The sequence below is a fragment of the Elgaria multicarinata genome, chromosome 1 (genome assembly GCF_023053635.1).
Source record: "Elgaria multicarinata webbii isolate HBS135686 ecotype San Diego chromosome 1, rElgMul1.1.pri, whole genome shotgun sequence".
NCBI classification, from domain to species: domain Eukaryota; kingdom Metazoa; phylum Chordata; class Lepidosauria; order Squamata; family Anguidae; genus Elgaria; species Elgaria multicarinata.
The window spans coordinates 184,116,989-184,142,985 of NC_086171.1; the positions used below are offsets into that span (position 1 = coordinate 184,116,989).

At 44.3% G+C, this 25,997-nt stretch overlaps 2 protein-coding genes across 2 annotated transcripts in view; both read left to right on the forward strand.

Moving 5' to 3' along the window:
* DYNLRB1 (dynein light chain roadblock-type 1) overlaps positions 1-25,997 on the forward strand; it is a 545,722-nt gene that overhangs the window by 437,093 nt on the left and 82,632 nt on the right. The gene's annotated exons all lie outside the window — the stretch shown is intronic.
* Positions 4,599-25,484, forward strand: TGIF2 (TGFB induced factor homeobox 2). Its single transcript, XM_063119988.1, has 2 exons — positions 4,599-4,829; positions 24,576-25,484. The coding sequence occupies exons 1-2, from the start codon at positions 4,626-4,628 to the stop codon at positions 25,170-25,172; spliced, it is 801 nt and encodes a 266-aa protein (XP_062976058.1). The 5' UTR covers positions 4,599-4,625; the 3' UTR covers positions 25,173-25,484.

The window sequence follows — 25,997 nt, forward strand, 5'->3', positions numbered from 1 at the left end:
GCCAAGAGAGCACAACCTTCCAGAATAAAGTAATAATAAATTACTAGACCCCTTTCTTCTACCCCTGTCCTCCCCCTCCTTTTTCCTTTCATAGACATGTATTTTAAGTTGTAACACCTGTTTGAATACCTTATTAATAATATGCAAGATTGTAGCAAGTTCTTATAATTTTAATGGAGCTATTTGATTCATGCACAGAATCAGGTGTGCTTAAGCCCCATTATTTCCAGAACTTAAGGATGCAGTCCCCAGGACTACTTAGTAGAAAGGCAGTAACATTGAATTTAGTGGGGCTCACTTCTGAGTGAACACATCAAGGATCAGCACTATTTATGCACAGGATTGTGGCTGTGGTATGTAGCACATGGGACAATACTTGCAAGGCATTTCCTGTAATATTTTTGAACTGTTTGTTTACTTGGTATTATGTTTATGAAAACCACATTTAAAATTCTCCAAAGGATCCTTAAAAACATTCCAGTATTACTCACCCACTCCAAACGAAGTCTTCTTTACCTTTGCTAAAATGTGTAACCGATGGGTAAATCTGGAATTAACAGTTCAATCCTATATGTCTATTTAGAGGCAAGTCCCATTGTTTTCGGTGAGGCTTGCCACTAGATAAATGTATATAAAACCTCAGGCTTAAAGTGCAAATCAGTGTATGTATACTTGGAAATAAGTCCCACTGTTTACTGGGGCTTACTCCCAAGATAAGTTTGCACAGGATTGCAGCCTCAAAGAACAATGTAATAAGAACTCACATGTCACCATTTCTTAAAAGATGAGAGTTTAGTAAGCGTTAAAAATTGAAGCTTACAATACGGTGTTTTGGGTTCAACAACAACAATAACCAGTCAACTGAAAGCTCTCTAAGAAAATCGCCATGTTGTCAAAAGTCTTCGATCAGCAGCAAACCAAACAAACAAACCTGTTAGTAAAACAAGCAGTGGGAATATAATAGGTAGGTAGGTAGGGAGGTGTGTGTTCTACAAAGAGAAACTTTTCTTGGAATTAAAAGTTTTTCTCCCTCTGCCCGGCACCCCTTTTCCGGGACTTGCCGAGCTCTGTTTTGTTTTCGTCCGGGCGAAGTCCCACCCCCCTTCCGCCTGGGCCCCCTCCCCCACATTTTCAAATTATCTCGGGGCGGGGGCGGAGGGCCGAGCCCGCCTGAAACTGGCGGCCCCCGCTCTGCACCCTGATGCGTGGAGCTGAGCAGTCACTGGAAGAGAGGGGATCTGACGTCAGCCCATAGAGGTGGTTTCCAGCCCGAGCTGTCAGACCGTGTGGCAGGTTAGGTATTAAAGACCCGTTGGAGCGGCCCGGAGACCCCTCCTCTCGAGCGGGCCTCGGCTCCACGCACACCCACACAAAGAAGTGTCCATCTCGCCGTCCGGCCAGGATCCGGCATCAGCTACAGACGCTCCCTTCTGCCAAGAGCTGGATCGAAAGGCAGCCCGGAGCCCAGCCAGGAGGCGAGAGGGGTGTGTGGGGCGGGGGGCGAAGCGCCGCAGGGAAGAAAATGAAAGCGCCGCGAAAAAGTAAGTCCTCTTGGAAGTTGCTCGAGCGCGCTCTCCTTCCCTCCCCCGTCGCTGGAGAGAACTTTCGGTCGCTGCTGGAGGTTTGTTTTTGTTGCAAAAGCGTGCGGAGCGCTGGAAGGCGGAAAGCACTTGCGAGGGGGTCGGGCTTTTTGCAGAGCGCGTCTGTTTTCCCAAAGGCAGAAAGGGGAGAGGGAACGGAGCAGCCTCGTGGAGACCGGCTGTTTGTGTGTGCGCCGCCGTCGCCGATCCGGGGCTTGCAAAAGCTTCTCAAGTTTGCAAAAAGTCGGCGGGGGTGGTGATAGGGAGAAGCAGAAGCACGAGGGAAGAAAGGAGAAGAGGGGGAGGAGGGGGACGAAAAATGCCTTCCAAGCACTCAGCTTGCACCTCTTTTCCGGGAGGGAGCGAGAGGCGAGGGGGTAAGGAAGGGGATCTTTTGTTCGGGCACATTTATTGCAACATTGCAGGAGGCAAAGCAAAGCAGTCTCCTTCCTTGCCTTCCTTTCTGCATGGGTGATTCTCTGTTCTCCCTCCCCCTCCGGCCATCCCCAAAGTTGACTTTTAAAAATACTTCTAGGCTTCCCTCCCCCCTTCTCTACTTTTACACGAAACTCTTCTTTCTTGATCCCAAAATGGCAACTTTCCCAATTTTCTCTTTTGCAAACTCCTCCCCCCCCACATCTGTGTTTTTGCCCTCTCCGCCCCCCCCCCAAAATTCTCCCTCGCCGATTAAAAAAATAATATCTGTGAATTTTCAAAGTTTTCTTTTTTGCCCCCTCCCCCGACGATTTGCAGAGTTTGTAAAATGACAGCTGGGGGGGTTGTGTTTGGAGTAAAACCGGGGTAACGCGTGCGATGGAGAAGGGGGCGCGCACAAGTTCCTGTTTCTTTTGGAACAAAGAGAACTCTGTCTAGGCATCTGTCACTCAGGGAGAGACACGGAGCGAAACTTTTTGTGTGCGCTTTTCTCGCCTTCCGATTGTTTCCAGTCCTCGGGTTCCTCGGGAACCCCTCTTTTACCCGGGGTGGGGGCTGCATGCCCCGGCTAATCCATAGCCTTGCCTTTGATCACCCCATGGAACGGATTCGGAGGAGGAGACCTGGGGGTAAGAGCGGCGATGTAACAGGCAGAAAACATGGAGTCCCGGTTTGTTTTGTGTGGGGCGAGCAAGGGTAGGGATTTAAAGAAAGGGGTGGCGGGTTGGATTGAGGTTATCTGTCCTCACCACCTTTAACTTTCTCCCCATTTGAAACTCCAGATCTGAGCTCGTTATCAAGCCAATGCTGATGGGGAGAAATCCGTACGTTTATTTATTTTTTTAGTTTTATTTTATTTCTGTAGAAAATCTTGCTTCTTCCTAAGTAGCAAACTTCTGACATGTGATTTGGATCTCTCGAATTCAAACGGAAGAAAATGAGATCTTGGATCTGTTTCCCTTCTCCCACCGCCGGTTCTTTTCCGCCACTCTTCGGTTCTGTTTTCAGCGGCGTTCTCTTTGTGTAGGAATGGACACGGCGGGTGCCGCTTGTTGCTGTTTTAACTTCCTTTTGCTAGCTTTGGAGGGCTTTGGTGGTTTTGAAAGTGGGCGGCTTGGAGCAAACATAAGATGAACCCCCACCCCCCAAATGCTTTGAAGCTGACACTCCTCCTGTATTGTTTGCATTCTTATTTTTTTATTATTTTTTAATTTTTCCTCTGGGCTGGATTGTGTTGTTCCCATGTGCAGCTGGTGGTGTGGGTAGCTCTGGGAGAGGAGGAAACGGCAGCAAAGAAAAAAAGCGAGCACCTCCTCCATCTGATGAGTTACAGACTTGAAACGGGGGGGGGGGAGGGAATGCCTCCCTCACGTAGCCAGCAGCTCCCCCTTAGCCCTGTGGCACCCGGCGTTGCCTGCAGGAATAAGGCGAGGATCCATTTGCTTTTTTAATTAGGCACAAAGTCTTGCCATTTTCTCTTGTTTTTTGAGCGAGGGAGAGGCGGGCTTGCATTTCAATGGACTTGAATTTGCCTGGTGTGTGTATGTGCGCTTGCTCGGGATGGGATCTGTTGATCTTTGAATGCCTTCCTCCAAACAAACGCGACCACACGTCTGGAAAGGGGCACTCAGCTAACCTGATGCAAACTGAAAGTCGATTGTTTTGCTAACCATTTTTTATATATATAGTTTTTTCCTCCCCTTCCCTCTCCCTCTTTTTGATGTGTGTGAGGGAGAGGGGGGATTCCTGTAGATGTATGGCACTGTCTGTGCTAAGGGGAGAAACTTAAGGATATGATGTGTCTTTGAACCCCCAACTGAAAAATGCACTTTAATTTCCTAATATTTTGTATGTTTCAGCAGAATACTCCACTTAGAATGTCCTGTGAGGTTTTTTCGCTTTTTTTAAAAAAAACATTTTTAGGAATGATTTTTTTTTTAGGTTTAGATATAACTCCTGTGAAATGCGTACGCCCCACCCCAAAGTTGTCAAGGACATGTTTCTTCATTTGGAAGGGAAACCATAAAAGAAGCCAGTCTTCAAAATGTGGTAACATTGTTAGATTTGGTCAGGCTTTGCCCTAAAGAAATGAGAGCCATATTTGGAAAAATAGTCCTTGGTTTTCTATAAAAACCTGCCTTTATTAATTTCTTTACGAAGAACAGGTTGAGCTCTGTGTGTCCCCTATATTTATTACAAAGGGGTAGCTTTGTAGCTTATTTTAAAACATTGCGGCTCTGGAGAGTTAAGTAGAACGCAAAGTATTGTTCTGTATTTGATCATGCTGTAGAGCAGGGGTTAGCAACATGGTGCTCTACAGCTCCCATCAGCCCCAGCCTCTATGGCCAGTAGCCAGGGAGTTGTAGTCCAAAACTGGAGGGTCTTTGAAACCCCTGCTGTAGAGGCTGGCCCAAAGGTTAGCTTTAGATGGCAGAAACCACCATCCACTGGTGGCTTAGGTCAGTTGGCCAACTCTTGGCCTCAATTGGGGAGTTGTATCCCATTTTACTACTACACCATGCTGCTAAATCCGCATATTTTTCATGTAACACATGCATCTTGCTATTGTTTCTAGGCTTGAGCCAGGACAGATCTGCCAGCAGTTCCACCATGTCAGATAGTGACTTCGGGGAGGATGATGGGAGCAGTTGTCAGGATCCGTTACAGCCTGGCAAGAGGAAACGGAGGGGCAATCTTCCAAAGGAGTCAGTGAAGATTCTCCGGGAGTGGTTATACGAACACAGGTTCAATGCGTATCCATCAGAACAAGAGAAACTCAGCCTTTCTGGACAGACAAACCTCTCTGTTCTTCAGGTAAGAACCTTTGGGTAGTTCTTTCTGAGGAGGCTGCCCTGTGGCTATGGATTTGCAAGCTTATCTTGGTTCAGTACAAAAGTTGCAGAAAGCTGTGTTGGTCTGCTAGCAGAAAAAAAATATAGAATGAAATCCCAATGTACCAAAAATGTCACAAAGCATTTAGCAAGGTTTCCAGTTGCCCAGAGCTCTTTTTTTCAGGCTGGATGTCAATCTAATAATAATAATAATAAGTGGTGATGGTGGAAGCTGGGTATGATTGAAAGTTCCTAAAGTCTTCTTGTATGAGTTATCTACCCTCCAACCCACTAGGTGATACTTCCAATATGGCTTCTATTGACTCTTTACCTCTGAGTGCATCACTTAAAATTATCTTCCAGTGTTGTTAATATAAGGATTACCATGTTTTTCTTCTGCTTTCTGCCTTACAAAGGTCGCACATATTCTGCTTGGTGCTGGAAGCAGATCCGAAGAGGTATAATGTTTCTTTGTCCCAGTAGCCCTTGGTGTGTCCTGAGATCTGTTCTGGTGCCTAGTGTGACCTTACTAATGTAGTCTTGATAACACCTCATACACTCCATTTTAAGACCGTTAGGAACTGCACTTTGTGGATTTTCTGTCTGCCCTCTACTTTGGAGTTTTCTTCCCTTTTCCTCTCTTGTTTGTGTTTTGTTGCATATCCAGCCCAAAAAAGAATTCTGGGGAATTTGAAAGCTTGCTTATTCTCTCATGATATTCCATTAATCTCATGATATTCAGCTGTATAACAGCTTCTTCACCTTTTGATTTCTAGGATTGGAATTGATTGGCCAGAATTAATGGAACTTCTACAAGAAGCAAATTAGGTTTTTCTTTGTTCTTGTGCCACAGTTCTGTAATCTCAAGTCTGTTTTCAGATCCTAGCTGAACTAGAAGGGTTTAATTAGTACTGATATGGGCATGTGGTGCAAATTCATTTAGGACAAGTACTGGCAGGGATGCATAGCTCCACAACATAAAGATAATACAACGAATGGCTTATGGGCCAGGATCCCCAGCTATCTTTTTCCTGTTGGGTTGATCTTGTGGAGTGTGCAATCCCAAGTACATTTTATGTGGGAGAAAAATGCAGTGAAATAAGCAAGGTTTAACTTGCAAGGAATACATTTAGGTCTAGGATTCCAAAGTACGGAGTGTTTACTTGGAATCCTGTGCTATAGAAGTGGTGGCACTGAGTGGCATTAATTCCAGTCTTGCCTGTTTTAGGTAGCAGCGTTGAAGCTAGATAATTTTAGGCCCGGGAGTTAATGGTTTTATGGTGAGCGGTCATTAGGTGGCCATGTTGCATTGCTTCATGTACTAAGCTCTTAACTAACATTTCAACTCTTCTCCCTTCCCCACCATTCTAATCTTACAACTGTTTCTACATTCCATATATATTGGAACAAAACAAAACCTTTTAGTCAACTCCGATAAAAACAAACAAACATGTTGTGTGTGTATGGGAAACCTCTGAGCATATGCAGTGTGGCATTTTAACCTCACTGGAATCATAGCACCATTATGACTGTGATCATAAAATGGAGCTTGCTTCTGCTGCCCTGATACTAAATAGATTTACTTGGGAATCAGCACCATTTTCTTGTGGAAATTATTTTTCAAGAGTAAAAATAATAAAACGAGCATTTGTAATAGTGTGTGTGCTTGGCCACGTGCCCCCTTAACTTTAAAATGTTTTTTTAAAAAATAAATAAAAAGGGTTGGTCTTTGTGTGGTCACTGAGGGGATCCCCTGGGTTGCTGGAATTTACTCCCACTACTGCTTAGTACTAACTAATGGATGAAGAGGGTTGATATACAGTAATACACCAAAAAGTGTCTTCTACAATCAATATTTGGTTATAATCTGCAACTACAGATTAACTGAATGTGGAAATGAGACAATAAACTATTTAATGACCATAAAATGGCATTGGTAATAAACTGTTACTGGTGATAACAGGGTGTACATGGGCCTTACAATATAAATTTGAGGCCTGTAATTCCTCCTTATGACGGATACGTCATGCATACTCCAGGATGAATACATGTGATGAATCCGTTATTTGTTCCTAGACAGAATTCCAGAAGACCCTAATGGCATGGGAGGTCATCCCAAGACTTTTACTAGGCTAGTAGGTCAGAAGGTGTTGTGCAGTGAAGTTCTGTGGTGTGATATGACTGTATTTATGTTACCAGAAACATTTCAAAACCCTCGAGTTCATGTTTGCCTTACAAAACTCAGGCTTTTTTGATGTCCCAGTGCCCATGCAAAGTTGGGGGAGAGTAAATCTGAGTGGGATATGGTTTTTGACTAGCAGACCATCCCCCCAAAATATTTAGAAGCTAGGGATTTGGATCCTGCTTCAGTTTCAGTAGGAGCTGAACATTAAGTAAGATGTGATCTGGTAAGCTGCTTTGTACTTTGCTACCGGGAGGAGGGCCTTCTCTGCTGTGGCACCCCGGCTGTGGAATGAGCTCCCTAAGGAGGTTCGCTTGGCACCTACATTATATGCTTTTAGATGCCAGTTGAAGACCTTTTTATTCTCCCAGCATTTTAACAGTCTATAAGTAAATTTTAACTTGGTGTTTTAAATTTGTAATTTTGCACTGTTGCTGTTTTTATCTGGTTGAGCTTTTATATTGTATTTTATATTATGGTTTTATACTGTTGTTTTATACTTTGAATGTTTTTAATTTTTGTGAACCGCCCAGAGAGCTCCGGCTATTGGGCGGTATAGAAAAGTAATAAATAAATAATAATAATAAATACTCTGCTGACTTCTCTAGGATGAAGCTGCATTTATAGGATAGTAAGCTTTTAAGTGGCTGGATTTTGCTCTCCCTTCATCTTTTAAATTTCACTTTAAGGCACTTCCTGGCACACGTTTTTAGGGTGGCAGGATATGGTTCCAAACAAATTGATGGCTCAGTTCCAAGAACAAAATACTCTGACCACAAAGATATTCCTCATCATACATTCTTCTGTGTGTGGTTGTGCTGGGGGAGGGGGAGGGGGAGGAAGGAAGGTAATTTAGACATTAAGGGCGACACAGCACTTCAACCCAGACATAAGCAGTTTTGGTTGAAATGCATGCAGTGACACCCACTCAACACCTGATCTGAATTTAGCCTAGAATGAATTTAGCATAGAATGAAGTACAGCTGAAGATTTGTGAAGCTTCCTTAATTTGGTTGTAGCCTCAATTTGGCAACAGTGTGCTTGTCTTGAATGCCTACAAAATAAACCAGCTTTCCTGAATGTCCAGTCTCTTTCCAGGTTTTTCCTAAGCACTCAGCATTTGAAAGATCGTCCAAGTTTTTCAGAAATAACTAAATATCAAATATTCTGCAGTGGTTTCAGTCTAGTGATATGAGGATAAGAAGACCTCAGCTTCATCTGGTAGGAGATGCAGGCGTTAGGAAAAGAATGGATGTGTTGTTGAAATTGGGATTCTCCTGGCCTTTATTCATGCTTGGCTACAGTGTTTCTTTCTGAGTAGGACTTAAGTAACACATATGATTTCAAAGAACAGGCATCATAAATGCAAATGTGTCTATGCTAGCATTAAATTGTTTGCTGCCTGTCAGCATTCACTTGGTGATTTTTATTTTCTGGGATTGTTTTGAGATAAGGGTCTTAAAGGAACCAGGATGAAGATTGGCTGATCGAATTCTTGCTCTATTTTGGCAGTCGCTTAAATACACCTCTGGCTTGGTCAGAATCCAGTACTGTTACTAGAAAGAATTTTCTCCCCCTATCTAGTTGGGATAATTGGAGGGAGGATCAATTTAAATACTGTGAGATGGCTTCCTCCTTGTCTCAGTGCTTAGTAAAAAGAATTGCAGCTTTGTAATGTTGGGTGAGAGGGTGGAAGCCAAGGTGTGTCCAGGATTCTTTTGAACTGAACCCCCTTGGGGCATACCTATTGAAAGTTCTCTGGTGGGCCTTGTGAACTTGGCTGCTCCAGCAAAGTAAAAATGTATTTTACCAGGGCAAAAGTTCATTTTAAAAAAAGAAGTCTGTAGTAAAACCTTGTTTTTTCTCACCTGAGAGAGGAACCAATTCGGCCTTCCCAACCTTGTGCCCTCCAGATGTGTTGGATTGCAACTCCTGACACATCTGGAAGACACCAGGTTCTGGAAGGCTGAACTAATTAGTCCCAGTTTAAGGCATTAGCACTTCCTACTTTAATATTGTTCTGTCAATACATGCTGCATTCCAGGGGATTAGAGCACTTGGATTTTGTTAAGTTAAATATTCAAATGGCAGTTGTATAAAATAATAGCGTTGATGCGTGGTTGTTCCTGTACAAATAAACAAAATGTTGACTTTGGTGTGGGATACATATTGACAGCTTAATTATCAAATATATATTTGGTTGCGGTTTTTTTTTAAAAAAACAACAACGCACAGATATTGCAGTGAATCTAAAGGAAATTCAGACTAGTAGGCAATGCAGTAATATTCGTTCTTTTCCACTGTATTTTGCTACTTTTTGGGATGTGTGTGTGCCCAAGTACACAGAATTCTGGTCAACAACTAGTTTTGCTAGCGGCCCACTTTTAACAAAATGCTAACCTTGTTGGCACATCATGGTAAGCCATCAGTCCTGGCTTAATAAACCATGAGGTGCACAAACTGGCCAGTGTGGGGTTTCTACCCAAACAGGTTCTTTGCCAAACATCTCTATGGAGTTGACAGGTCTACACAGTGCCATATAGGAGCCTAGATTTGGTCCAGGGACTACCTGTTGCTTACACTTAGCATATGGTTTCAGTTGAGGCACTTTTTCTACTTTCTTAAAATGAGCAGACTGTATAATTTAGACGCTATCAACCAACTGTAATGTTCCTTTGTATTGTAATAGAGCTTTCCCCATTTTACTTGTAACTACTGGGGAAAACCAGTTATTGCCAGTATCCCATTCAGGGCAAGTATTTTCCTGGAATTGCGATTTCTCAGTGCTGTTCAGGCAGTGAGATATTTACAGGTTTGGGAGCCCTGGTCAGGCATCTGCTTTGCCATCCTCCTGAACTAGCTCAGTGAGTAGGAGCTTCTGGAAATGTGAAAAAACTAAAATAAAAAGCCAAGATATAGGAGTAAATATAATACATCACCTTTTAGTGATGTAGACGTCTAAAACTGAGCAAAGCTTTGGAAGTTTGTACAGGCTATATTACAAATTTCCCAGTAATTGGAGAGATGGGTAAGTGGAAGAGCTAAAATGGAACAATGCATCCTTAACCTAGAGGATTCTGACTGAACTCTTAATATTTATACACCACCATCAGAATTCATGGTGCCTGGTAGAGTTTCGGGGGCTAAAATAGACAGGTCGTTACCCAAAGAGCTTGTATTCCAAGATAAACAATGGGGAAAACTGGAAGTGAAGAAGAAACCAGGGTAGGTGGGACAGAGAGCAAGGAAGGATGAACTTGGGAAAATACAGCTTCATGTACTTAAAACTTAGTTTCAGTTGGAAATGAGAATTAAAGAGAGGTAGATGAAAGGCCCCATGGACAAGGTGGTTTTGCAGAGACTTGAAAGGTAGATGGGGTTCAATGTGTACTTGTACAGCTGTCTCTTCATAGCATTTCCATAACGATTTAACTTTGGCTCAGCCTCTATTCTTTCTGGCAAGCTTTTCTAAGATCCCAGCTCTTTCTTCACTTGCTTTTTTTTAGTGCAGGTCAGCAGGTTTTTGTACATCTTCATGGCTGCAATGCTAGAGTAGGAAATGAGACTACTGAACAAAAGTACAGCTTCCAGCAACTTTAGTCACTCCTTAAAACTTTCACTCTTAAAATCTGACCTTCTAGATGTCCATGGGCATGTACACAGATGCTCTGCTAAGGATTTTATCTCCTCTTCCACCCCCGCCTCAGCTACCAGCCAAAATATTGGGTGCCTGGCTGGCTACTTTTAACCATGTTAACTCATCAATCCCACTGATTTCAAAGGGGATTATTTACAGGTAAAAGTATTTCTTATTGCAGTTTTCATGTTGGAAACCTATTTCATGATCTGTATAAGCTAAAACCACCCATATATCTGAATACGTCCACCTAGAGCTCCACTTGCCCTTTTCAAATATACTTGATAACCGTCACTACTCGATGCCTTTACTGCTGAATTGAAACAAAACTGCATTTCTACTTGGGAAGGAGTGAAGGGAAGGAGAAAGAAAAGAAATCTAAAGAATGTTGTTGTGATTGAGTGATCTGAGATTCTGGGGTTGTTTTGCTGCTCCTTAGTTTTGGAGCACAAAGCGCTTTTTGGAAGTGGCTGCTTGTGATCAATGTCTTTGGTCTTTCTCGCCATAGCAGACAATTCTGCCCGTATAACTGGGGTCACTTGGGTGCCTGACTCAGTGAATACCCAGTAGCATTCCGTGTGGAATTCTGAGCTTCTTTTGATAATTCTTGTCTCTATCCTGACCAAGGCAGTGCTCTTAGCTGGGATCTGACTGTACAAGAATGCTTAGTCTGTTCTGCTTGGCTTGCTGTGAGCACAAATATTCTGATAACAAGTTACAGCTCTTGCTTGTAGGCTGCAAAGGAGTTGGCTCGCTGGAGACCATCTAGATAGTCAAGGTCACTTTTTGTATTTCTAAAAGCAACATAGAATTGACTTGCTTTTTGTGCAGCAGACTTGTCTGTAACATGGGGCTGACCATAAAAGTGGCAGTAAACGTTCCACATGCAGAACTTTACTGGGACTTCAGGGTTTCCTTGTTTTCTGCAGTAGTGTTTTCTTTATTGAATGGCAGAATGTTATAGAATCGTAGAATAGTAGAGTTGGAAGGGGTCTATAAGGCCATCAAGTCCAACCCCCCCCCCCAGCCTCAGTGCAGGAATCCACCCTAAAGCCTACCTGACAGATGGTTGTCCAGCTGCCTCTTGAATGCCTCTAGTGTGGGAGAGCCCACAACCTCCTTAGGTAATTGGTTCCATTGTCGTACTGCTGGAATCTGGCTTCCTGTAACTTGAGCCCATTATTCCATGTCCTCTACTCTGGGATGATTGAGAAGAGATCCTGGCCTTCCTCTGTGTGACAACCTTTTAACTATTTGCAGTCTTGTTGTGCCTCCTGACACATGGACCATGAAAGGTGTGCAGCAGTTCAGTTAACTTGCAGTCTTTCTATTGGTGTTGGGAATTCCTCCCCCACCCTTTGTTAATGGGATTTTCAATCCTATTGTGAAACAAATTCCCTTTATTTTGGGTGTGGGATGGAGACTGGAGGAGAGGGGAAGGGAGTGTAGCTCAATGGTAAGGCACATGGTTTGCATGCAACAGGTCCCAGATTCAATTCCTAGTGTCTTCAGGTATAGCTAGGAAGAAATATCTGCTGCCAGTCAATACTGGACTAGATGTACTGATTTAGTAAGGTATCTTCCTACAGTTGGATTGGCATAGTTTATCTTAATGTTTGGTCCCTGTTTCAGCAGAGGTCTGAGTTTAGGGTTTGGAAATAAAAAAATAAAAAATATATGCTGGATGATGGATAGTGTGACACTGACTTAGTGGAGACTGGCAGTGATGACGTAACAACCTCTTCCGTTGTCCACCTGTCCTTGGATGATGTTGCTGATTTCTCCTCCCTTGGGGAAAATGCATATTGAGAACCACTTGAGCAGACTTTTCACTGTCATACAAGAGCCAGTCCTTGCAGGAACCATAATTCAACTGCTGATCTATCTGCACAATATGAGTTCAAAAGGAATAAGGCTCAGTGGATTACCCCTAGATCAGTTGTGGCCAGAAGGCAGACTGGAAATGTCTTGTAGACATTCGCTGATCTGAAGAAAGTAACCAGGACTGTGCTCTTGTGTGAAAGCACTGTGAGCTCAGTTCATTGAAAAGAATTGAGCTCAGTGGCACCATTTTCTTTCATTCTAAGTGTAGGTCTTGTGCACCTAGATTTGACTGCTGGATCTTAGAGTTCTGGTAAAAAATAAAAAAAGTAGATTCAACAAGCCTGAAGTTGGCTCCCCTTGGGGCCTGGATGGGTTGACTTCTTCATGTCTGAGTCATTATATGCCCTTCTCTCTATGACTGCTTGAGAAATCCTTTAAATTCATGTTTGTGTAGTAAATATTACCATGTGGGGCATGAGATATATGACTGTACGATTCCAACCTCAGTTCCAGCCCATCAAGTTTGAGGACAGTATTTGTTAGAATGGAATATACCTTTTCACCTAGCAAAATAAGAACTGATTTTGTAATCTCTGCTCTTTCCCCCTGGTTGTGTGAAATAGTTTTACGACTGGCAGAAATTCAGAATGTGGAGCTTTCTCTATCATTCTTCATAGATGACTGTGCTAGTTATGAAAGAGTAGGCAATCTGATGCTCTCCAGATGTTCTAGACTATGACTTCCCAAAGCCCCCCAGCAAACGTGGTCGGTGATCAGAGATGATGAGGGTTGTAGTCTAACATCTAGCGGACCACATGTTCCTCAGGCTTGCATTAGAATAGCCTTCCCAATTGTAATGCCCTCCAGATGTTTTGGGCCAATTCCTGTCAGTCCCAGCTATGTTGGTTGATACTGATAGGAGAGTTGGTCCAAAACATCTAATGGTCAGAATTTTGGGAGTTATATAGTCCGAAACATATTGATGGCACCAGGTTGGGGAAGGCAGCTTTACAGTTACACAGAAGCCGAAAGTGGAGAGAAGGACCACCAGTGCTTGATGTAGAGCTGGCTCTGGCTCTGTGTGTTCTTTTCCCAGCAAATGTTGGTCGGGTGCATCTTGCCACAAATGGGATGCTCTCCCACATTCTGCTCTGGCGGTAGATCTCCAAATGTAGTATGAACAGTCCCACGTTGGGTGAATTTGTAAGTCAATTATTGTCCACTCTATGAACATCAGTAAATACTGAAGAGTTTGGTGTTGGATGTTTATGTTGGACTCCATGTTAAATCAAGAGCCTTTAATGAGTTCATAGCCTATCCAATGTATGTGTTTTACTTGTCCATGGGGGACTTTATACAGTGATGCTGGGGTAAATCTTGAAGTGCAGGTGCTCATCGTGACAGTCACCATAGCCATGCCCTCAAGAAGAGTCCAAAAATTGAGCTGTGTTGATCCATATCAGCAAATCAGTTTTAGCATTTTTCATCTGTCAGGAACTGGTCATGTGTAACACTGAGTCTTAATGCCCATTCAAGACCATACCCCCACAGAATACTTTGCATTACAACAGGGAACAATGTATTGTTCTTGGGAAAATTAATTTCTCCCCAGCTACTGTGAGGATTGCAGCTAAATTCAGACAGAATGAAATTCTGAGGGGGGCAGGTTGGCAGATGATGTCAGCATCTCTGCTACTAGGAAAAACTGCCAGTGTTGTATCCCTGTGAGTTCCTGCTCTATTGCACCACTGTTCACAAACATTGCAGGAATGGGAAATAATAATAATGTCTAAGAATTTAATTAGGGACAATACACTTGGGTACATCTTTCCTTCCAGCTTCATATAACACAACAATTAACCTTTTGAGTTTAGTGTCAAAATGGGCTAGGTTTCATGATCACTGCAGCCCATGCTGGGTTGTGGTGTCTGATGGCGTCCATTTTGAGTATTCAAGGCCCAGCAAGGGGGGTGGGGTTTGCCGTCCAAACCTGGCAGGGCTTGTTTGAGAGTTAGACAACCCTCAAACAGAGAGTTAGAAAGAGTCAGACAACCCTCAAATAGAGAGTTAAACAACCCTTATGGCTTGTTGTAAGGTTTTTTGAGAATTGTTTTCCCCTCAAACAAGCCATGTGGCCCGGGTTTGGATGACATGGCAAGCTGTGCTTGGGCAGGGAAATGGCCCTGGGGACTAAAGCAAGCCACGGTAGGTTATTTTGATCATGTAAATTGGATCAATATGTAGTGATGACTATTAGCCATAATAGCTAAATGAAGTCTCCTTATTCAGGGACAGTATATGTCTGAGTATCAGAATGAGGGGACAATTGCCTTCACACCATGCTTATGGGCTTCCCAGTGACAAAGGTTTTATTGGAGTGTTCTTAAGACTTACATTACATTATTTTCCAGTACCTTTGGTTTCCCCTCACTCTTGCCTTTTCCCCTGGGTTCTCTTGTCTTACGCTGCACTGATTTAGACATAGACAGAATATCCTGCTGCTTGTACCATCCCCAATCCAGTGGTACTGCTCCACCAAAGAAACATACTGGGCTTTCAAATTCTGTAAAAAGGCTCTGGGTTTTGAAGGTCGTTTCCTGACTGGAGGGTTTGCATTGCTCTAGAGCTAAACCTAGGCCCCTCTAGATGTGTTGGACTAAAATGCCTATCTTCCCCAGCCAGTGTGAACGTACTGACAGGGGATGATAGGAGCTGTTGCTCAACACACAAGGCTGATCCATGGTTTCTTATGCCGGCAATACCAGCATTGGGAAGATCATATTTTTGTGAATGGAAAACTAGACTAGTAATTGGACCACATCCCACTCTGAAAATTTGGTTTAGCTTTTTAAACCGTTATTTTATCAATACTGAAATAGAAACACCATGGAGTGATTGGTTCTATAGATTGGTGCTGATTATGGTTTACAAGAATAGCAAAGACGCATGGCTTGCACATCTCAGCGTGTTGGGGGGTGCAAAAGTTCTTTCCTGGATGTCGTAGAGAAGCTAGAGGAATACCTGCTTTTTGCTGTATTTTTAATGTATTTTATGATACTGTGATTTTAAATTGTTGTAAGGGCTTGACGTATAAACAAACAAACAAACCTTTGCCTATAAGCCGTCTGATAAGTGTACTGAACCTATCGCAGGATAACAAGAATGTGCACAATACAACATAGTTAAGCAATCTGGTGCCTTTCAGAAGTTTTGGACTGCAGCTCCCATTATCCCTGATGGGAGGCTTTATGGGAGCTGTAGTCTAAAACATCATGAGGGTACCAAGTTGCCTATCCCTACTTTAGTGAGTAAAATGCAGAGAATGTGCACTGAATGTTCTGATTCCAGCAGACCTCTGACCCATTTTTAAAATAAAGCTGGAAGGGTTTTGAGAATTGAACTTGGTTATTTGTGTGTGAGTTGGGGCAGGGGAAGGCCTGTAAGCCAGCCTTCCCCAAGTTGGTGCCCTTGAAATGTTTTGAACTTAAACTGCCATCAGTCCCAGCCAGGTTTATCACCCCACTGACAGTAGAGTCACCACCCTCCACTTGCCCCAGCCAGCATGGCCAATGGTCAGGAATGCTGGGCACTTTAGTCCAAAACATTGGGAGAGCGCCAGCTTGGGGAAGGCTGCTATATGCTAAGAGCAGGACCTGAACCTTGCTCTTGCCATGACCCTATCATTTCCACTCCCACCCACAGAGCATCTTCTGACTCGCAGAGCTTGACCCATCACTACTATGGCAGGTGAGCCACTGCTCTCCTCCACAGTTGAGAAGAAGGATGAAACATCCTCTCTACTGTGCTAAGCTCCTGACTATCAGAACTAGTGCTGTAGGGAATCCTGGCCCCTAGTTTTGTCGTCCCCACCCCCACCCCCTGCAAAAGAGGCATTGTTTTTTCTGCCTGTTTTGCAGGGAGGGCAGTAATCTCAGAGAATTTTCACCTTAGGGAGAGGGACAGGGTTTCCACATACCTTTTGAAGTTTGGGAGGTGTTTCACTCCCAGCATGAGACTGTTCTACAGCCTGGGAGCACTTCTTGAACTCCCAGGAGACCATGTGACCTCACCCTCTCCAATAGGCATTCAGGAAGAACTCCTGGGCTGCAGCAGCTTCTTTGCAAAGAACAAATGGGACTTTGGGAGCTTTAGAAAAGTCCTTATCTTGCTTGCCCTGTGCTGTTGCACGAAAGAACAGAATTTTTCTAAAGCTCTAAAAGCACTGATTGCTCCTGCTTTGTAAAGAAGCTTCTGCAGCCCAGGAGCCTTTCTGAATGGCTATTGGAGAGGGAGAGGTCATGTGGTCTCCTGGGAGTTCAGAAAGAGCTGCTGGGCTGGAGAAGAATCCTGGGTTCCTGCAATTGCAGGGGGTGTTCATAAATAGATAGATAGAAGATCCTCTCAGCTGCCATCTACACTTAAAAAGGTAAGCTGAAATCCTCCTCTTCTCCCCAGGGAGAAAGTTATTCAAAATTTTCGCTTCCCCCAGCCTCTTTCACCAGAATTTTTGCCCCCCGCCCCCAGTGAAATGCCAAAAATGGAAGAATTGAAATTCTTGGCACAATACTAGTCAGAAAGCAACAAAAAGTGGCTTTCCAGGTGTGTCCAAGAACAGCCCTTGCCATTCTTTCATGCTTCTGATGTCAACCTGGCAAGCTCAGCGGAATCCTTCTGCTCCCTACCTGTACCTGTTTGCATTCTCTTCCCCTCCTTATTGTTTTACTATGATTTTATTAGATTGTAAGCCTATGCGGCAGGGTCTTGCTATTTACTGTTTTACTCTGTACAGCACCATGTACACTGATGGTGCTATATAAATAAATAATAATAATAATAATAATAATAATAATAATAATAATAATAAGGGCCTTTGGTTTTGTCCTCTCGCTAGAGCAAAATATGTACTTGCTAATGGCGAGCTGACGACTACATTTGCGAATCCTTGTTCATATGGGAACAGCAGCTTTGCATCATGAACATTGGGGCACTTGTAAATACGTACACACGGGTGTGAAAGTTAGAAATGACTTTCTTTTAAAGAAAACAACCTCAAAACAAGCCGAGAAGAGTTCTTGACTTCTGGTTTGTTTCTCAGGCCATATTCGTGGAAATGTACAACTACCAGCTCCGCACACATGAAAAACGATGTACTTGTGAAAGGCTGTAGGAGCACAGTGATTGTTTGGGCGGATAAATTAAAATGAGGGGACAAATGATTGAATTTGTGGTAACACATGTCCGCAGGGGGAATATTTTACAGAGCTGTTGATTTGCAAAAGATATGTCAGCCTCCTTGATTTATATTTCCATAATTGTTTTCTTTGAAGCACGCCTTCTTTTCAGTTCAGCTTTCGAGAGGGGGCGAAATGGCTCTACACCCTAGTATATATATTGAAACAAATTGTATAAACAGCAGCTGTGCTTCCAAAGGTCTTGTAACTAGCTCCTCATGGTGTTGCACTGGAATTCCTGCAGGCTGCTTTGGCAGCGGATCCAAAACTTTGCTAGCCGACCAAAAGGAAATCCGAGCGTCTCTTACTTTCAAAGGATGCAATTGTACATGCTTGCTCCATCCAAACTTATAATTTGGTGTTCTGCAACTGTGCTTAAGTGCAGTACAGCGATGATGCTTGGGGGGCATTTGTGGTGCAGCACCCTTCCCCTTGCTGGCACCCTCTTCAGATGTGTTGGACTAAAGCCCCCATCACTCCCATGCTGGCTGGGGATGATGGGGTTTGCAGCCAGACACATTGAAGAAGGTGCCAGGTTGGGCAAGCCCTGTGCGGTAGTGTTCTAGCCAAATTGTACAATCCATAGGCTATTGAAGGGGACTGTGCCCCCTTAGGCAACCTCCTAAGCTTTTTGCTACCTGAGAGCACACTTGAGAATTTCAGGAACTGCTCTGGGCACCACCACAAAATGGCTCCCGTGAAAAATGTGGCTAATCACATAATGGCTGTTGTGGGGGCCTGGCTAGTCAGGTGGGGAGTGGAGAGAGAGAGAGAGAGAGAGAGAGAGAAAGAATTATTTATTTATTTATTTATTACATTTCTATACCGCCCAATAGCTGGAGCTCTATTGGATGAAAAGATCTGTGTGGACAGAAGAAAATTGAGCAGGCCAGAAAGCAACTCTTTCCTTCCCGCCAAATCTCTAGAAACATTACTTCTCTCCCCATCCCCCTCTCCATCTGTCTTCCTTTCCCATCTCTATTTTTCTTTCTTTTCCTACCCAGCCTTGCTCTTTCTCTTCCAGTCTTCTCTTTATCTTCTTGTGTCTCTCCACATCCTGCCTCTAGCCTATTTCTCTCCCCACCACTGCTTTACTCCCCCTCCTAGGCTCTAATGTCGCTCTTTCACCTCTGCTCCTTTACCTTGCTTTATCTTCTTGCACGCTGAACAGCTGATCAGCAGCAGGTTCAAGAGGAGGGAGGAGAACTCGACACCCCAATGTTTTTCAGTGTTTTATTTATTTTATTTTTAAAAAACCTTTTGAAGGGGGCAAGGTGTTAAGAATTTTGTGGGTGCCACGTTGGGGATCGCTAAGGGGCTGTGTGGGCTGTAAATGAAGGGGCTACATGATGGAAAGCCCTATGAAGAGAGATTGAAAGAACTGGGCATGTTTAGCCTGGAGAAGAGAAGATTGAGGGGAGAGATGATAGCACTCTTCAAATACTTAAAAGGTTGTCACACAGAGGAGGGCCAGGATCTCTTCTCGATCTTCCCAGAGTGCAGGACACGGAATAACGGGCTCAAGTTAAAGGAAGCCAGATTCCAGCTGGACATCAGGAAAAACTTCCTGACTGTTAGAGCAGTACGACAACGGAATCAGTTGCCTGGTGAGGTTGTGGGCTCTCCCACACTAGAGGCCTTCAAGAGGCAGCTGGACAAGCATCTGTCGGGGATGCTTTAGGGTGGATTCCTGCATTGAGCAGGGAGTTGGACTCGATGGCCTTGTAGGCCCCTTCCAACTCTGCTATTCTATGATTCTATGATTTCTGCTGTGTTGGTTTAGGATGTGATTTATGCCATCTGCTTCTAATATATAGGCAACGTTTAGGCTAGCCCTGTGGAGTGGCGGATGGATCTCATCTGCTGGGCTGTTTGCGAACTATCCTGCATGTGCGGACCCTTGGCTCAGGAAAGGATGGAAATATGCCAGTCATGATTGTCCTCCATTCTTGAGGGGGAATTTGGCCAGAAAATTGTCTGCCGTCTGCTGGAGCTTAGCAAGCCCTAATGCCAAGCGCTGCCTGGATGGGAGACGGAATGGATAAAAAATTAATACTTTTTATAAAAACAACAACAACCCAGTGATTTGATTTTTGTTTTGTTTTTAGCTATGGCAAGTTAAAAATAACCCAGCCTATGATGAATTTTGAATTTATTTCAGATATGTTAAATTGACAATTATCTATTTGGTGGTCACCTAGAAAACCTTTTTTTTTTTAATACAAAGGAAAAGAACGATGGGGGTAAAATATCTGACCTCAGAGGTTAAGCAGCATAGATACGACATAATATGTTATGTATTCCTCTAGGCTAGCCTTCCTCATCCTGGGGCGCTCCAGATGTGTTGGACTACAACTCCCAGAATGCCCCAGCCAGCTCTGCTGGCTGGGGCATTCTGGGAGATGCAGTCCAACACATCTGGAGCGCCCCAGGTTGAGGAAGGCTGCTCTAGGCATTCCGTCTGGACCCAGTAACGGGTGTGTCATTGCAGGCATGAGGATACCATGGCTGAATCTAGTCACAAGTTTCTCCGAATCCACCTTGATGAGCTCTGCAAAATGTGTCCCTTTCTCAAATTATGATTATTTATGACTCCTGCCAACTAAACAGCTTCGAAACTTAATTTCCGTGTTGTGGAGAAGTGTTGTTCTGCCCAGTTAGTATCAGCCTATGCTTTTGGAAAGTTTTGGACCTCGCATGCATCTCAATGGGGCTGGGGATGCCAAGCAGTAACGCGTTAATTTCACAATTGCTCTCACACTGCCTTGTGTCAAACTAGATATAATTCTGTATTGCAAAAAAAAAAAAAAAAAAAATTAGACGCATGATCAAGAAGTCTTGAAATAACTTTTTTTTATAGTGGCCAGTTAGTATGCACATTTGCACATTACAAGTGGAAAACATTATTTAAATCTCTTCTGTCTCCTCATGGCAGTTTTGATTTAAATCATTCCTCTGTCATAAGAGGGAGACCACCTGGGAGCTATTTGTGAGTCACTGTAAGGGAGGTGTTCGGAGGAGGAACCAAGAGCAAGCATAATAGTCCCAAACCTCACAGTCTGGTGTGCTTTTACCTTGCATTTGAAAAAAACCTTGGGAGTAGTGTTCTCACTTAGCAGTATTTTCCTCCTAGGCCAAGAGAGGCAGCATTGCTGTGTCCCTTTTGGTACACAGGGGATCCCGGGAGCAGGCAGGAACAATCCCTCCATCTTTCTGGAATAATCCTTAGGTGTAGAAGGGGCCTCAGTTTAACTCAAGTTATGTGTGTCTAACAGCGCAATCCTATACACGTCTATTCAGAAATAAGTCCCATGGAATTCAGAGGGCCTAACTCCCATTTAAATGGGTATAGGATTGCAGTCTAAGTCTTACTGGAAATGGTAGAATTTATTTTAGTTGTGATTAACTTAGAGCACAATCCTATTGTTTCCACCTTGATGATTGTAAGCTTCCAACTGGAGGGTTACTATCACCCAATGCAGAGCGGGAGGTGCGGCAGAGGCAATCTTCGCCTTTTCTTTCTCCCGCTCTACGTTTACACTAGATGGGCTTTTTTTTTGCCCATCTAGCTGGAGTGTTTCAGAGAAGGGGAGGAGACTAGAGAGGCCTTGGGATAGCTCATATCTTGGCCTCTCCGATCTTCTCCTGTCCTCGCCCACCAAAATGCCCCCTTCCTCTAAGGATGACTTCCCAACCTCAGAAAACACCCGGTACGGTTCTTCCCCCACCAGCGGTGAGGTGGATGGTGGTCAGAGCACGGATTCCCCCACTAAGGCCAGAGTATTGTCTCTGACGTTGGATCTAGGAATCTGAAATCTCCTGTGGCCCCTCAGATGGTAAAGACCTCCCTTATTCTCTCTGCTTCAGTCTCCTGGGTGCAACCTGAAAATCAGCTTTGCATCTGATCTAATTGGGTAAACATAAGACTTTTTGCAAAAAACCAACAGCCCACCACCATTTTAAGACTGTTACAAACTGTAGGGTTTTAAACTGGTCAAGGAATGAGTTGCCTCCTTGTTTTTCTGGACATGGTAGGAAAAGAAGACGCTACAGATAACGGTTAATGAATCACACTTTTGATAGACAGTTTATTTTTCAAACAAAGTTTTCCATGAAATCTTTTAAAAAGTTGTCAGATCAGCATTGAGAAGAATTAGAATGGAACTTGGAAGGGAGGTGTGTGTGTGTTTTAGCTTAAAAAACACACCAAAAAACCTAGATTGCCCTGGCCTATACAAAGGAAACATCGTACATACCTTCTATTCACTGCTGAACTGATCTGGCATGGGAAAAGGCATGATTGGAATCTTGGAAGAAATCTTCTGCGCTTTACCCTGTGCCGGCTGGGCAGATCTCAGCTTGTAACACTGAAAAATAGAAATTCAGGTGACAACTAAATAGCTGTATTCTCCTGGCCTCTTGAAAGTAAAAACAGGTGGCAGGAATGCCTGGGGTGGGTGGGAAGAGAGTGAAAAATTGACCTCCTCTTTTTACTGGTGGAAGGCACAGTAGTGTTCTATCTTATGATTCCGATGCTATAAAACCTATGCCCTGCCGTAAACTTCATCCCGCGCTTCCAAAGTGACTTCCTTACTTTTCTTTTGCAAAACGTTACTGTAAGACTCTTGATCTTGTTCCCGAAATGGAAACCCCTGGGAGTGTTGCTGGAGCGTTCTTGGGATGCAAGATTAGACTTGCATGCTCTTGATAATGTTGAGCGCTGCATTTATAACTGTATGAATTCTGTTTTGTATATATTACTTTGAAAATGGGGCACTTTAATTTTCTTAGCGAGTTTTTGAAGAGGCCTTGAAAACTGTTTTTTTTTTTTAAATATGGGGGAGCGTGGGGAGAAAATGGATGAACCCGGAAGACTCCTTGCCAAGTGGTAATGCGTCACAGTATATATGTAACTACTTAGAGAAGCCGGTCTGCTTTATCGTCCCGCCAGGGGGTGAGGAAAATCCTGTTATACGCACGCGCCAGGTTAGAAAATGAGAGCAGTAAGATTCTCCTTGTCCTTTGGCTGGATGATAGAAGCAGATAAACCATGTGGTTATGTGAATACTTGATAGTAAGTTGCTAGTTGATAAATGCTAATATATAATGAAAACCAATGTTTTTGGATAAGAGAAAATACCAGTGAATTTCAGCGAAGCATTAGTCGGAGATGGTAAAACTGATTGTGTGAACATATGAGTGGCTAACATGTCTGAAGAAATGAATGATCAATGTTAAGTGATCCTGGACATGTGTTTGTAGAGCCCAGACTTTCTGAGTAAACAATAAAAGTAGGCACCAAGGAATGGGACGAGGATTGGTAATGGTTAAGAGGATTGGACTAGGGGGTCGCTGTAGACATTACTATAAAGTTAAAGGTACCAGCTAGTGTGAGGGACCCAACCTGGATTGGACCATTAGCATGGGGGCTAGGAAGACATTTGTGCACCGCCCAGAGAGCTTTGGCTATTGGGTGGTATAAAAATGAAATAAATAAATAAACCTGGATTAGAGTGCCTGCTGTTTGAAATGGATGGATCTTTTTTTGGCAATGTAATCTCTCATTTTTTGACAATGCAAGTGTATGAGGTCTGATCTGGTTCATGGCTGCAGTGTGTGTGTGTGTGTATGTTGGGGTGGAGCATTAGAGCCTTCTAACCTCCCCACCATGCACACAAACATGAGTACCAATCCAGATTGGGTTCCCTGCACTTACTTTTGACGAAGGAAAAAGATGAAATGTGTATGTTCTCCTTAGGAGCAGAGAGTTCAAATTCCCACTGTGACTTGAAGCTCCTTGGATGACCTTGGGCCTTGAGGGTTGTTGTGAGGCTAAAACTGGGAGAAGAAAATACCATTTAAGCTTCCTGAAGTTCTTCGGAGAAGAGCTTTAGGATAATAATAGCTATTGAGAACACTGCTTTTTCCTTCTGCTGCTCTCTTTTCATGCCCCCCCCCCCCCCGATTTTTAAAAAACCTTACTCTTCAACTTTTAATGTGCCAAATGCCGCCCTTTCCTTGTTTATTTATGTATTGCGACTTCTCTGTGCAGCTGGTGATTTTGTCTCCCGTTTTACATACATGAAACTGAGGGTGAGAAATGGTGCCCGTCTCCAAGGCGCCTTCCCTCCCCTGCCCCACAGCTGGATTTGGACTTAAACTTTGCTCCCTAGGGGTGGGCAGAAGGTTGACGGATGTTTGGGACTTCAACTCACAGAAGCCCCTAACAGCCTGGCCAATGGGAGGCAAAGTCCAAAATATCTGGGAGATCTACTTCCTGCATGCTCTCGGGCCCGTGGCCCATGTCTTCGCTGCTGCAGGCCACACGTTCTTGTTGCTTGTTCAGATGCATTATTTATTTATTTATTTATTTATTTATTTATTTATATATATAGCACCATCAATGTACATGGTGCTGTACAGAGTAAAACAGTAAATCACAAGACCCTGCCGCATAGGCTTGCATTCTAATAAAATCATAATAAAACAATAAGGAGGGGAAGAGAATGCAAACAGGCACAGGGTAGGGTAAACAGGCACTGGGTAGGGTAAAACTAACAGTATAAAGTCAGAACACAACATGCTAACCTACACTCGCTGGTAGTGTGATTTGTTGATGAACTGTGGATTGATTAATGACTGTGCGTTAGCGTATTATCTGAGCCCAGGAAATTTTCCACAGGGCTGGCTTGTTAACCATGCATTGTGGCTTGTTTTTCCTAAACAAGCCACTATGAAAACCATGGTTTGTTGTTGGGTTGTTCAGGGTGGTTAACAAGCCACATGACATGGTTAACATAACAAGCCACCCTTGATGCATCTAACCAAGCCCCTTGTGTGTGTTTCCTCCCCCAGATCTGTAACTGGTTCATCAACGCCAGGCGAAGGCTCCTACCTGACATGCTGCTAAAGGACGGGAAGGACCCCAACCAGTTCACCATTTCTCGCCGAGGTGCCAAAGCTGGTGACGTGGCGCTGCCCCGTGGAGCGGCCACAAACCCCGGACTCTTGATGGTGCCCCCTGCTGCCGCCACATCCTCCTCTTCCTCCTCCAAGGTGCTGTCCATGCCCGTGTGCCCCCCCATGATCTGCCATGCCGCACGGCCGCTTGCTGGAAACGTGACTGTGATGACGAGCGAGCTGGAGAACCGTCCGGCCTTCCAGCGGGTGGAGCTGGAGCCTCACCCCAAGCAGCCGCAGCTGAGCACGACGGGCAGCACCCTGGCTCTCCTGTCCAGGGCAGAGGCGGCCAGTCCCACCAGCGGACTCTTCAACACGCCGCCCCCCACCCCTCCGGAGCTCTTTGGCGAGGACTTCAGCAGCTTCCAGCTCTTGGTGGAAGTGGCTCTCCAAAGGGCCGCCGAGCTTGACTCGCAGAGGCTGAGCGGGCAGCTGCCGCCATCGCTGCAGAAAGAGCCCTCCGCTCCTGCCCTTTCCAGAAAAGCCAAGTAGCCGGCTGCTTCCTCTAGCTCCTCTTGGAGCCTCTCCTTTCCTTCCTCCCAGGGTTAGTTTTCTCGTGGGCCTCTGCCACCAGGGCCCTCTCGACCAGATGTTAATGCTGTGACACGGCTCACTCTCAACCAGCAGCCTGGCTCATCTGGGAAGCAAGCCGCTTGACTTTCCTCCAACCAGGCTTCCCACCCCCCACTCCCCTCCAAGGAGGGCACAACCCACCCTCCTTTGGTTAGCATTGCCCTTTGGACCCTGCTGGCATCCCCCCTTTCAGCCACATGGAGGACACTGTCTGTCCAGGGTGTGTGTGTGTGTGTGTGTGTGTGTTTGGATTGGGCACAAGCTGCTCTCAAATGGGGGGGGGGGAGAGAGAGAGAGAGGGCTGACTTGCTCTCAGAGAATATGGTTGCTGGTTGACTTTTTTTTTTTTAATTACTGTGACTATTTTTGTTGTTGTTGCTGTGGAGGACTTGTGCAGAGGATCCTGTCTCTCTCCCCCCCCACCCCCCCGCCCCAATTTTCAAAACCTGCTGACATTATGGAAGAGAACAGGAAAATGGTCTGATATGTAATGTAATGGAGAAAGATGATAAAAAAACAAGTACCTTTTCTTTTCTAGTAACCCACACACAAAAATGGGGTGATCACTCCTCCCCTAGAACTTCCTGATGGGAGAGGTTTTGGTTGTTGTTGTTTTAACAAGTTTTTTTGGGGGGTTGTTTTTCCTGTAGCATTTCTTAACGTCCTCTTGTTATAGGGTGTGATGAGTGGCTGGTCCTCTTATCACCCCTGGTGGGAGTCCCCCTTGACTGACCGATTTAACTG